General features: G+C 38.8%; 1 protein-coding gene across 1 annotated transcript in view; it reads left to right on the forward strand.

The window, feature by feature from the left end:
* The window catches only part of Galntl5 (polypeptide N-acetylgalactosaminyltransferase like 5), a 39,110-nt gene that overhangs the window by 5,301 nt on the left and 18,953 nt on the right, over positions 1-14,856 (forward strand). Inside the window, exon 3 of the mRNA XM_058574371.1 lies at positions 9,580-9,700. Within this exon, the coding sequence (XP_058430354.1) occupies positions 9,580-9,700 (121 nt within the window). The remainder of the gene's footprint in view (positions 1-9,579; positions 9,701-14,856) is intronic.

A 14,856-nucleotide genomic window follows, 5' to 3' on the forward strand; every position in this document is an offset into this window, starting at 1 on the left:
TGCAATAAAGAAAAAAATAAAAGACCACAATCAGAATATACAAGAACTCTGGGACAACATCAAGAGACCAAATCTAAGAGTCATTGGGATATATGGGAACATGGAGTCAAGGGAACATATGGATATAATGACCAAAGGCATTAAGAAGCTTTTCAGTGAAACAAAAGCAGAAAATTTTCCTAACCTTAGAAATGAGATGGACATGCACATACAGGATGTATATAGAACCTCAAATAGACAAGATTTTTTTTAAAAAAAGGTCTCTAAGACATATCATAATTAAAAAGCCAACCATAGAAAATAAGGGAAGAATATTAAAATTTAAAGAGAAAAAATATTGGCTCACACTTCTTTAAGTGAGCCAATAAGGCTCACTTCTGACTTCTCAAATTGGACCCTAAAATAAGATATTCCAAACCATAAAAGACCACAATGGTCAGTCAAGATTGCTATAATCCAGCAAAGCTATCTTTCAGATTTGAAGAAGAAATAAAACTGTTCCATGATGATAAGGATAAACTAAAAAAAAAACTCATTATCACTAAACCAGCATTAAAAAAATACTTGAAGATATGCTACACACAGAAGAACTCAAAAATAAATCCCCAAACTCCCAAATTGATGAAGCTTTCTAAAAGAGCAATTAGCTAAGTGAAAATTAAGACCTAATTATTTAATTTGCTTTATTTAAAGCAAACAAACAAAAATGACAGGAAAAAATAAGCATCTACCCATAACACTGAGTGTAAATGGCTTCAACCCCCCAATTAAAAGATATAGATTCACAGAATGGATTAAAAAACAAGATCCAACTACATGCAAAGACATCCACCAACTGAAAGTATAAGGATGGAAAAGGATATTCTATAAAAATGGAGTTCAAAAACAAGCAGGAGTAGCTACTCTCATATCTGACAAAGCAGATGTCAACAAAATAATCAGAAGACACAAAGAGGGCTGCTATATACTGGTAAAGAGAACAATCCAAAGAGAAGATATAATGACAGTAAATAATTATGCCCCAAATGTTGGTGTACATAATTACACACACACACAAACACACTCTTCCTGACAATTGATCCCAGATAGACCTGAAAACAATAATATTGGGTGATTTCAACACAGCACTTTCACCAAGAGACAGTTCATCTAATAAAAACACTTCTAATCTAAATAATATTATATATTATATCTAAATAATATTATAAGTCAAACGGATATCCACATAATATTTTGTCCAACGGACATCTACAGAACATTTCACATCAAATTGAATTCACTTTCTTCTCAGCAGCTCATGGAACCTTTTCCAAAATAGACCGTATTCTAGGTCACAATGTAAATCTTAGCAAATACAAAAAACTCAATATAATCCCATGCATCTTATTAGACCATAATGGAATGAAATTAGAAATCAACAGCAAGAAAAGCTATAGAAAATACATAAACATGGAGATTGAAAAAAGAATACTTTTTTGATATAGTAGGGATTAAACCCAGGGGCACTTTATAATTGAACTATATCCCAGTCCTTTTATATTATTTTTAAATTTGAGAGAGTGTTGTGCTAAGTTGCTTAGAACCTCACCAAGTTGCTGAGGCTGGCCTCAAACTTGAAATCCTCCTGCCTCAGCCTGTCAGGTCACTGGGATTACAGGCACCCCATGAACAATACTCTCTTAAATGAGGAATGGGTCATAGAAGAAATAAGAAAAGGAATCAGAAATTCTTAGAAACAAATGAGATCAGATACAACATATCAAAATCTCTGGCACAGTACAAAGATAGTTCTAAAAGGAAAGTTTATAGCATTGAATGCATACATTAAACAAGAAAAACTACTGGTATGACTACACCATGTACACCAGAGGAATGAGTTGTGCTCCATTTGTGTACAATATGTCAAAATGCAGATGCAGTCTATTGTCCTATATAACTAATTAGAATTTTTTTTTAAAACCAACAAAAAGATCCCAAATAAACAATTTAATGGTACCTCTCAAACCTCTAGAAAAGGAAGAACAAAGTGATTTCAAAATCAGTAGAAGACAGGAAGTAAGATTAGATCCAAAATTAATGAAATTGAGAATTAAAAAAGGGCCAATATGAAAAAGAGTTGGTTCTTTGCAAAAATAAACAAGATTGATGAACCCTTAGCCAAACTAACCAAAAGAAATACCCAAATCAACAAAATTACAGATGAACAAGGTGATACCACCACAGACACTTCTGAAATACAGAGGATCATTAGAACATATTTTGAAAATTTGTACTTCAAAAAAATTGAAAAGTTTAGAAGATACTGACAAATTTCTATGCACATAAAAAACAGATCAAATTGAAGATGTAGAAAACCTAAATGGACCAATATCAAGCAATGATATTGAGGCAGTGATTAAAAGCCTTCCCCAAAAAAGACCAAGAACCATATAGATTCTCAGCCAAGTTCTAGCAGACCTTTAAAGAAAAACTGACACCAAACTTACTCATGAAATAGAAAGGGAGAGAACACTGCCAAATTCATTCTATGAAGTCAGTATCACCCTAATACCAAAACCAGACAAAGCCAGGCGCAGTGGCACACACCTGTAATCCCAGCAGCTAGGGAGGCTAAGGCAGGAAGATCATGAGTTCAAAGCCAGGTTCAGCAACAGCAAGCCATATTAAGCAACTCAGTGAGGCCCTGTCTCTAAATAAAATACAACAAAGGGCCAGGGATGTGGCTCAGTGGTGAGTTCAATCCATGGTACAACCCCCCACCAAAAAAAAAAAAGAAAAAACCAGACACATCAAGGAAAGAAAACTACAGACCAATATCCCTGATGAACATAGATGCAAAAATACTCAATAAAATCTTAGCAAATCACATTAAAAAAACACATCAAGGAGACAGTTCACCATGACCAAATGGGTGTCACCCTAGGGTTGTGAGGTTGGTTCAAAATATACAGATCAATAAATGTAATGCACATAAATGTGAATAAAACAAAGAAGCATATGATCATATCAATAGATGCAGAAAAAGCCTTTGACAAAATCTGTCACCAATTCATGTTTAAAATGCTGGAGAATCTAGGGACAGAATGAACTTCAAATTATAAAGGCTATATATGACAAACCCAAGCCAACATCATACTGACTGGACAAAAACTAAACGCATTTCCTCTACAGTCAGGAACAAGACAAGATTTCCACTCTCACCACCCTTATTTGATGTCGTTCTTAAAACTCTAGCCAGAGTCAAGAGAAGGAAATTAAAGGGATGAAAATAGGATAAAAAGAATTCAAACTGTTTGCTGATGACATGACCCTATATATAGAATACCTCCAAAATCTCACCAGAATGCTTTTAGAGCTGATAAATTCAATAGAGTAGGAGGATACAAGATCAACATTCGTAAATCAACAGTTTTCCTCTACTCCAACAATGAATCTACCGAGAGAGAAATCAAGAAAGGCATCTTGTCCACAATACCTTCAAATAAAATAAAACACTCAGACCTCCACAATGAAAACTATAGAGCACCAAAGGAAAACAAACTGAAGAAGGCCTTAGAAGATAGAAAGACCTCCCATGTTCTTAGATAGGCAGAATATGTCAAAAGGGCATATTACCAAAACCATTATACAGATTCAGTGAAATCCCTATCAAAATATCAATGATGTTCTTCACAGTCCTAGAAAAATAAAAGTCCTAAAATTCATCAGGAAGAATAAAATACCCAATATCCAAAGCCATCCTGAGCAAGATCAGATCTTGGTGGGAGACATCACCAAGATCTGATCTCAAATTATAGTACAAAGCTATAATGACCAAAACAGCATGGTGTTAGCATCAAAATAGATATAAAGACCATGGAATAGAATAGAAGGCACAGACAAACCCACATACTTAGAGTCATCTGATACTTGATAAAGGTGCCAAAAATACATGTTGGAGAAGAGATAGCCTTTCAAACAAATGGTGCTGGAAAAACTGAATGTCCATATGCAGAAAAATGAAATTGGATCCTGATCTCTCACCCTGCACAAAAATCAAATCAAAGTGACTCAAAGACCTAGGAATTAGACCAGAGAATCAACCGCTAGAAGAAAACACAGGGTCAGCACCATCAAATTGGTGCAGGCACTGCCTTCCTTAATAAGACCCCTAAAGCTCAAGAAATAAAACCAAGAATGAATAAGTGGGACAGCATTCAATTAAAAAGCTCTTCATAGCAAAGGAAACAATAATATGTGAAGAGTGAGTCTACGGAAGCAGGGAAAATCTTTGCCAGTTACTCCTCTGATAAGGGATTAATATCCAGTATATGTAAAGAACTCAACAAACTTGGCACAAATAAATAATGCAATCAGTAAATGGGGAAAAAAAACATGAACAGACATTTCTCCAAAGAAGAAATACAAATGGAGAAATACAAATGGCCAACAAATACATGAAAAAATATTTAACATTCCTTGCAATCAGGGAAATGCAAATCAAAACTACATTGAGATTTCATCTCCCTCCAGTTGGAATGGCAGCCAGCAAGACTATAAATGCTGGAGAGAAGGTGGAAGTAAAGGTAACTCATACGTTGTTGGTGGAACTACAAATTAGCACCACCACTTTGGAAAACAGTATGGAGATTCCTCAAAAGACTAGGAATGGAACCCCATATGACCCAGCTGTCCTACTCCTTGGTATTTATCCAAAAGAACTAAAATCAGCATGCAATAGTGTTCAGGCACATCAGTGTTTGTATCAGCACAATTCACAATAGCCACGTTATGAAACCCAGGTGCCCGTCAACAGATGAGTGAATTAAGAAAATGAATAAATACACAGTGGAGTTTAACTCGGCCATAAAGGAGAATGGTAAAATGATGGGAGCAGAGAACATCTTGCTGAGTGAAATAAGCCAGACTCCTTGAATTGGACCACATTATGCCATGTACGTGTTTGAATATTTCAGAATGAATTCCACCTTTATGTATACCAATAAAACACCAATTAAAAAAAAAACAATTAATAGGAGGAAGACCAGTAGAGTGGAGGAAGGGAAATGAGGAGGCAGGAATAGGAAGTACTGGGGACTGAAGGGGAGCAAATTATATTCCATGCATGTGTGATTATGCCTAATTATAAGGAATTAATAAAAAAAGTTAAATTTTAATATTTGAAAGAGTAAGAGAATGTCCTTTTAAAGGCAACTTAATTTTTGAATTATAAAATACTTAATATGTCTATATACTTATCACAGAAAATAACAAAATAAGCATGCATGCATTTACTACCTAAATTTAACTTCTTTTTATAGTTTGCTGTATCCACTTCAGGTAGCCTTCTGTTCTTCAAAGGAGTAAATTTCAACAATACAGTCAAAACTTGCCCCCGTTCCTTCCCCACCCTCCAGCCTCAGGGGGAACACCACTAAATTGAGGGACAGGTGCCTCTGCATGATTTTCCCTTTGCTATTTCTTAAAGGTGTGTTTGCTATTGCCGAATTCTTACTTTTTCTTCATCTGAGAATGTCTGTATTCTTCCATAATTACTGAAGGATATTTTTGGTGGATATGGAATTTGCTGTGGTCAGTTCTTTTCTTTCAGCATTTGGAAGTGTTTTGCCATTTCTGTCTGTTCCCTGTGGTTCTCCGAAGAGAATTCCAATCAAATTGGTGTTTGTCAGCTGGGCGGGGGGGGGGGGGAGGCGGGGGGGTGCACACCTGTACTCCCCAGCACTTGGGAGGGCAAGGCTGGAGGATCACCTGAGCCCACAAGTTCAAGCCCAGCCTGGACAGCATCGCAAGATCCTGTCTCAAAGAGCAAACAAACGAGCACAAATTCATGTCTCTCTCTAAGTATCACATCACCTCCCCTTGGTTGTCAGGGTTTTCCTTGTCTTCAGTTCTCGCCCATTTGATTGTGCTGCATCTCGATAGGATTTCCTTGGTTTGTCCTCTTTGAGGGGCTGCTCCGCTTCTTCAATCTGTAGATTTCCATATTTCACCAAATTGGGGGACTTTTCAGTCATTATTCCTTTGAGCACTTTCCAATCCTATTTTGCCCCCCTTTCCTCTGTAGCTCCCGTGATGCAAAGTGAGCTCCCCTTTCATCTGGCAGATCCCTGACCCTCACTCCAATTCTTTTCCAGTTAATTTTCTCTATTGTTCAGATCAGGCAAATCCCACTGATCTGTCCTGGTGGATCCTGTCCTTTGTCATCACCAGTCTATCTAGCCCGTTCAGAGAGTTTACTTAGATCATCTTTAGTCCTCTCCTTTCCATTTGGCTTTTTATTGTAACTTCCGTTTCTTTGCTGAGATTCTCCCTTTTTTCTGTTTGTTTCTAGCACTGTTACGATGACTACTTGAACATCTCATCTGATAATTCAGCCTGGTTCTTCTCGGGTTGGTCTCTCTGGGTTGTCTTCTTTCATTCAATTTGAGATCTCCCTTATTCTTGGTATGACTAGTGATTTTTGTACTGGATCCTAGAATTGTTGATATTGTGAGACTTCATAGATATCGTGAGCTCCTTTTGCAGGCAGCAATACCCATGTTGAGGTGTAGCACAAGGCCAGGTGATTGTGTGTGTGTGTGTGTGTGTGTGTGTGTGTGTGTGTGGTGTGTGGCTTCCTGCTTTGCCCAGGGACACCACCCAGGCTATTTGGCCTGTATATGGTCTCATTGCAGATGGATGGGGTGAAGTCCAGCTCTCTCTCAGAGCCCACTTACACCTTACCAGTAACTGGGGTAGCAGTGGGTCTGTTATCCTGCCTGCCTGCCCTTATTCTTCTGTCCCACTGACACCAGGCCTTGCTGGCACAGGGAAGAAGCGGAGCATCAGTTGTTCGGACTCACACCATCTGTTTCTCTCTCGTGGCTCCCAGGTGTGATGGAGGTTCAGCTGGGGAATGGGGAATGGGGAATGCTGCTGAGCCCCTCACAATTTCTGGTGAACCAGCCAGGAGGCTAGGGAAGGAGCATTCCTTTGCAAATTAACACTAAGGCTCATCTCCTAGGTGGAGCTGTTAAAATATTTCAGACTTTGCCTCCTTCAGAAATAAGTTTCTAATTCCTTATGTTCAAGTTCCTTGATGGGATCTGCACACTGATTCAGTAATGGACTTCCAGTCAGATGACATGGAGCCCCAATTACCTCAAGATTGAGAGATCAAGTAAATGGGGAATTTGAAACAGCCCCCCTTTGAAATGAAAAGCTCCAAATTGTTCTAACTTCTGAACTGCCTCCCACTGAGAAATCTTCCTCATGTTGAAGACAAACACCAAGGAAATTAAAACTGACATATTTTCTGATTAGCACAGCCTAACTAAATCTACATATGTATATCACTAGCCTTTTGTGTCTGTAAACTAGCCATGCTTCTGTGAGACCAGGGGAGAAGGAATCAAGCCGCTTCTTCCTAGTTTGATCAAATTGCCTAAAATTCCTTTTTCTATCATTTGCCCATTTCTTATGTGTATGGACAGATGAATCCAGCAAGCCCAGGATCCAAGCAGTGTCTCTGGGCAAGTTTTAGTAACAGTACCACCGGATAATTCTTGTTGCTGCCAGCTGAGATTGAAGACTCATCATGGCCCTGGCACTACCTTGTACACTCAGCCCCAGTTTCACTTGGTGAGGTTGTAGAAGACCAGCTCCCTGATTGTAATGCCAGATTCATGGGTAGACCTCCAGAAGCCGAATCTGATGCAATCACACAAGAGTCTTTATTGCAAGCTCGAGCCTGGACTCACCACCGTTCCAACGCAGCGGTCCCAGGGAGTGAGTCCTGACCCTTAGTTCAGTGAAGATTCATAGGTTTTGGGGGGGATACTCTCAGCATCACAACATCACACAGCAAACCATTTCACATGGTGGGAAAATCAAATAACAACTCTTAACATTGATTAGCACATTCACTGGATAGAACAAGTTGGGTAAGGGTGATTGGTTGGTACAAGAGGTGGATACATTTGAACTGATTGGTTAAACTTGCAGGGTTGCCTAATCATACTGGGAGGGTCACCTGGCATTTCAGATATTTTCCCTGTCTCATGCTGATTGGTGGTTGCTAGGGGGTTGCTATGGGTCGTCACCTAGAGTAACTGAGTCAGGGACACCTGGAGCCACAGATCTCTCCTGTTATTTACAGACAAATAACTCAGCAGGGTGGGTATGTGCCTAGGAGGCTCTGTGGGTCTTTCTAAGGACAGGGGTCATGTCCCCTCCCTCTGGACAAGCCTTGAGGGTAGAAGCTGGTTTCTCAAAAATGGAATCATATCAGTTTCTCGTGATCAGCTTGTTGATGTCACCCAGGAGGGAATCAGTACACCACCTACTTCTCAGTAGGCCATTGGTTTCTGCCCAGCCACACTGTCAGCTTCTGTGGAGCAGGCGGTAGAATGAAAGTTCTCTGTTAAAGAGGATATTCCTGAAGGCTTTCTGTAATCAGGCCACCCTTTCCCTAGTTGCTGACTGGGGAAAGGTTATCTGAAGCTGTTTTTATCTGTGCCTGTGGGTGGTTTCAGATAGAGGCTTCCACAGTGGCCTGTCCGAGAGGCACGGGAAGCAACAAAGAATTCCAAAGAGCTCCAGGTGTCCCTTCATCAAACCCCAAGGCAATCCTGCTGCATCTCTCAAAGTCCTCCTGTGCTTATCTGTTCTGTTGGGTACAAGATTTTTTTTTTTAGCAAGATGATCTGGGAGGAATGGGGATACTCTTGACCAGAACCCCCTTTGTATGTAGCCTTTTATACCAATTTTGGAAAACACTCCCTGGGCATGAGGTAGGGGGATACTATTGAAGACAAAGCACAACATAGTTCCACCAAGGAAACAATTATATTTTTCAAGATTTTATTCTCTGATTCCATATGTTCTTAAAATGTCCTGCTACCATTATTTGTGAAAATGCATGATGATATTTCTATTTTTGAAGTGTTCTGTTGCAGTACTATTTGATATTATTAATACAAGCTCATTACTATTGAATCTCTAATGCAACTTAGAGCTTAGTATAAAATGACTCTCTCCATGCTCCTTCCAGTGAACTGTATAATTTTTTAAACGAGATTTTGACCCCTATGTTATTTGCTCATGCTTTTCCTTTTAACCATTTTTGTTCATTTTGTTTATCTTTTATTACTGAATTTTGGTTTTTATTCCCACTGAGTTTTTATCTTTTGATAATTGACCCAACTTCATTTACTGTTACGTTTGGCATGTTGGTATTGTCCTCTGTTACCAAGCTTTATTCCCTCTAATGGGATTTGGGGCAAGGGATTTTGGGTTTCATTCTCCCACCTTCCCCAAATCCCCCCCCGTTACTGTAATTTTACACTGTAGTTGAGAATCATCATAGCACCTGGAACCTGAGCAGCTTCCTTCCACAGAAAACTGAATGACTAAAGAGTCCACTTTGATTTGTGTAATCCCTGTGCTCCCCACTGTGGCCTCGTCATCTGGTAAATCAGGTTCCAAGAAAATGACCCTGCCTCATTACAAAAGGAATCCAGGATACAGTTGCTTTTACCCTGCTTCAGCATGACAGTTGTGAGACTTTACTTACGTGTCTCTAATTATCTTTTCTTGCAGATAACAATTTTAACTTTTCAGACCCAGAACTTACTAGTGGACTTTTAAAATATGGACTTAATATTATAGTCAGCAAAAGTTTGGGCTACCAGAGAGATGTGCCGGATAGCAGAAATGCCATGTATGTTCCTTCTCCATGTTTTTTTAAATACTAACTAACCAGGTTTTAATTCCAGCATAATAGAAGCATAGTAGTGCAGATTCTTATTTTTAGGACGGGGAGCTAGACAGTGTCAAGATCCTATTTCAAGACTCCAAAGTGTATAGAGTATGGTCCCCATTGGCACAGCATGCATTCTAGAGGTTTCTGAGCATTAAGATGCTCATGGTTCTTTTTATTCAGTCACCAGTAAGGGCTTCTGGCCAAAGGTGTGTTCATCCTCAATATAAAATTTGTGGTAACATCCATATAAAATTTAACTTCTAGCCATTTTTAAATGTACAATTCAGTAGCATTAACAACTTTTCCATCATTCCAAATTGAAACTCCACATTGTAGCATCTATACAAAAACACCTCTTTCATATCATTTAGATTCTAATGGTTTTCAGCAAAGGGGTCTGATATGCTCCTTTAACCAAAAGAAGAGTCCCTGAGTTAAGGAATACAGACTTCTACCAGTAACATAGAGATAAGCTCCAAGTCCCAGGAAGCAGGGGAATGGGGGGCCACGTTGTCTTGTAGTGACCTGTGTGCACCACAAATGTTTGAAACCACATATAAATGGCCCAGGTGATATGACATACCCAAGAGATATAGCCTTTGCCCAGATGACATAGCCTATCTGGGTCATCATAAGCCATAGAACATGGTCTGAATTTAGAGAAAAATTTTTTAAATCAACTGAATATTTAACTACCCACAAAGGATGATCAATACTTTTGAATGCCATTGAGTTATGATTTTCTCCCCATAATTTCTTTATGGGGAGATGGGAACTTGGTTGATTCCACATCTTGATTGTGAACTTGGGAGTGCAGCTGTCTTCTCAATATACTGTCTTCCTACTCTTTGGATATATCTCCCAAAGTGGGATAGCCACTCATCTGAAATAGTACAAATGCCTTTGCTACCCTTCCACTACCACTTATTATTTATTAAGAAAAAGCTGAAAGTTTAAAGAGATTTGTCTAAAAGAGAAGTAAACTTGGCAGATTTGGTATTTAAAATGTTAACCTATTTAGTAGGAAATTCAGTTCTAACAAAGAACCCCACTATGTTGGAGAAGAAACCCTTTAACACTAGGAATGACTACCCTACCCAAAGTCCAAACTAATTTCCAGCCCTTATTGTAGTAACCACATTATTATTCCATTAAATAGAACTTGGATTTCAGTTTTGCCTTTATTTTAAAAATTTAATCTAAACTTTTTACACTGAAAATGTATACAACTATGATGTTTTGAAATATGCACACGCACATATTGTGGAAAGGCTAAATCACAGGTACTATCTCATACACCTTTTTTTTTTTTGCATGGGTAAACAAACACTTCAATTCTACCCTTTTAGCAGTTTTCAGGTCCACGTTACATTAACTGTAGTCACCATGCTATACAACAGCTCTCTTGAACTTATTCTTCCTGACAATTTGTAAACTTGACCAACATTTTCCCACCTCCCTCCTTTACCCCTCCCCAGCCACCCCCTCACTCTCTGCCCCTGTGAGTTCAATGGTGTCACACGGGAGTGAGATCATGAGGCATTTGTCTTTCTGTTCCTGGCTTCTTTTCACTTAGCATAAGGTCCTCCAGGCTCGTGCTTGTTGCAGACAACCAGGTTTCCTTCTTCACTGGAGCTGAATAGGATTCTGCTGCAGGCATATGCCACATTTTTGCCATTCCTTCATCCATGGGCACTTGGTTGATTCCACATCTTGATTGTGAACTTGGGAGTGCAGCTGTCTTCTCAATACACTGACTTCCTACTCTTTGGATATATCTCCCAAAGTGGGATAGCCAGGTCCTGCTGTTCTCCACAGTGACCGTGCCCTCTCCCAAGAGGGGGCAAGTTTCTCTCTCTCCAGATCTTGTCAGACTTGTTATCTTTCATCTTTCTGATAACAACCATTTTAACATATATGAGGTGATTTCTCACTGTACTTTTATTGTGGGGGGTAGATACCAGGACTGAACTCAGGGACACTTGACCACTGAGCCACACCCCCAGCCCTATTTTGTATTTTAGAGACAGGGTCTCACTGAGTTGCTTACCACCTGGCTTTTGCTGAGGCTGGTTTTGAATTTGCGATCCTTCTGCCTCAGCCTCCCGAGCTGCTGGGATTACAGGTGTATGCCACCACACCCAGCCTCACTGTACCTTTAATTTGATTTTCCCTGACAATTAGTGATGTTGAACAATTTTTTATATGCCTATTGACATTTGTTTGCCCTCTTTTAAAAAATGTCCATTCAGATTTTTTGTCAGTTATTTAATTATATCATTTGTTGTCTTATTGAGTTGTTTGAGCTCCTTGCATGATTTGGATTTTAATTCCTTATCAGACATGTGATTTGAAAATATTTTCTCTTAACCTGTAGGTCCTCTCTCCACCCTGTTGATCATTTTCTTTGCTGTACAGAAGATTTTTTAGTCTGATACCACCCCATCTGTTTATTTTTGGTTTTGTTGCTGATCTTGCAGGGTCGTAGCTAAAGAAAAGCCCATGCCAATGTTGTCTCCTAGCCATTTTGTAGTTTAGGTCTTATGTTTAAGTGTTTGATCATTTTGAGTTATTTTTGTGTATGGTTTGAGATAAGGGTGTAATTCCATTCATGTGTGGATATCAGTTTTCCCAGTACAAATTATTATTAGAGAGACTGTACTTCCTCTGACACATTCTTGGCATCTTTCTTGAAAGTTCATTGACCATAAATGCATTGATTTACTTTGGTATCTCTCTTCTGGTCCATTGGCCTGTGTATCTGTTTTCATGACCCTGTGGTGCTATTTTGATTATTTTGGCTTCATAGCAGATTTGGAAATCAGGTGATGTGATGTCCTGACTTTATTCCTTAAACTCCAGATTGTTTTGGCTGTTTGAGATCTTTTGTGTTTGCACATAATATTTACAATTATTTTTTCTGTTTCTGTGAAAAATGTCTCTGAAATACTTAAAGAAATTGTGTTAAGTCTATAGTCATTTCAGTAGCATAGATGATACTTCTAAGCCATGAACATGGGGTATCTTTTCATTTGTGTCTTCAATTTCTTTCATCAATGTCTTGTAATTTTCAATGCATAGATTTTTCATGTCCTTGGTTAAATTTTTTCCTTAGTGGTTATTTTTTGTTTGTTTTTGTTGTTGTAAATAGAACTGTTTTCTTAATTTCTTTTTTGAATGGTTCATCGTCAGTGTATCGAGAAGCGACTTGATTTATGTTGGTTTTATATCCTACAACTTTACTGAATTTATTAGTTCTAACAATTTTTTGGTGAAGTATTTAGAATTTTCTACATAAAAGATCATACTGTCTACAAACAGAAACAATGTAATTTCTTCCTTTCTGCTTCTAATACCTTTTGTTAATTTATCTTGTATTGTTATTATTATTATGTTCAATAAAAGTGACAGGAATGGGCATCCTTATCTTGTTCCTGATCTTAGAGAAAAAGCTCTCAACTTCTTGCTGTCGGGTAGGACATGTGCTATGGGCTTGTGGAGAATGGATGTACATGCTTTCCACATACCTAACCTGCTGAGAGGCTCTTTAGTCAGAAAGGGATGTAGGATTCTGTCCAGTGCAGCTTCTGCCTGTCTCAGATGATCACATCACCTTTGTCCCTCATTCTGCAGATACGGTATTTCACACTTATGAATTTGCTTATGTTTGACCGTCTTTGTATCCCAGAAATAAATTCCACTTGAGCGTGGCAAGTGGGCCATTGAATTTGTTTTGTTAGTATTTTACAGATGATTTTTACAAACTTTTGCAACTGTGTTCATCTGGAATATTAGCCAATAATTTTCTTTTATTGTAGTGTCCTTGTCTGGCTTTGATATCAGGGTAATGCTGGCCTTTTAAAATTAGTTTGGAAGTGTTCCCTCCTTTTCTTTTTTCTTTCTTTCTTTTTTTGAAGAGTTTGAGAAAGGTCATGCTCTTCAAATGTTTGGTAGAACGTAAAACATTTGAGTATTAAGCCATCTGGTCCTGGGATTTTCTTCAACTGCAGAATTTTATTACTGATTCAATGTCCTCGTTATTGGTCTATTCAGATTTTCTTTCTTCTTGACTTAATCTTGGTAGCTTGTCTGTGTCTTGGAATTCACCCATTTCTTTTAGACTATCTAATTTGTTGACTGTAGTGTTCATGGTAGTTTCATGATTCTTTTTGTACTGTGTTGTCAACTTGAAGGTCTCCTTTTTGTTTCTGATTCCACTTATTTGAGTCTACTCTCTCTTTTTATTAGTGTACCTAAAAGTTTGTCAATTTTGTTTATTTTTTCAAAAAAACAGCTCTTGGGCTGAGGATGTGGCTCTGTGGTAGAGCGCTTGCCTAGCATGCATGGGGCCCTGGATTCTATCCCCAGCACCACAAAAACAACAAAACACCTCTTTGTTTTGTTCATCTTTTCTATTCCTCTCCCAATCTCTATTTGAAGTATGCATGTTCTGGTCTTTATCATTTCCTTCCTTTTACTAATTGAACTTCATTTGCTCTTCTTTTCTTAGATTCTTGGGATTTAACATGACACTGTTCTTTTAGAATCTTTCTTCCTTTTCATTATTAGGTAATAATCACCTTTGTGCACGTATATATATGTGCTTGTGTTAACATTTATGGAGGAAAGACATCGGAAACGACATTGCTCATCCCTGGGGTCATTCTTCGCTGCTGAGAAGTATTCACATAGGGGTGCACCACGATTTGCTTATTGCTTTACTTACCTATTGATAAGCCATTGATTGTTGCCAGGTTTCGTCTGTTAGAAACAATGCTGGTTTGAACATTCTTAGACAAGTTTGGTGTAGCGAGATGATTTTTTTCCCTCTTGGGTAAGTACTTGGAAATGCAAAGGCTGGATCTTATGGTGTGTGCTTGACCTGGTCCCAGCGCAGGCATATCCTGTGCCTTCTCCTCAGAGCACTGGCAGTTCCAGCTCCCCCGTCTTCGCTAGCCCTTGGCGTCACCAGTGTTTACTTTGGGGCCTCCTGGGAGGGGTGTCGTGCCTGGTGTTTCACGGTGGAGTCATTGGTGTCTGCCTCCTGAGGAATGGTGTTGAGCATCTTTTCATCTGTTCACCTGCCATCTGTGTGTCTCCTTTGTTGAAGTTCA

The sequence above is a fragment of the Marmota monax genome, unplaced genomic scaffold, assembly GCF_021218885.2.
Source record: "Marmota monax isolate L192 unplaced genomic scaffold, Marmota_monax_Labrador192_F-V1.1 WCK01_AAM20220418_F8-fsc00193, whole genome shotgun sequence".
Classification (NCBI taxonomy): Eukaryota; Metazoa; Chordata; class Mammalia; order Rodentia; family Sciuridae; genus Marmota; species Marmota monax.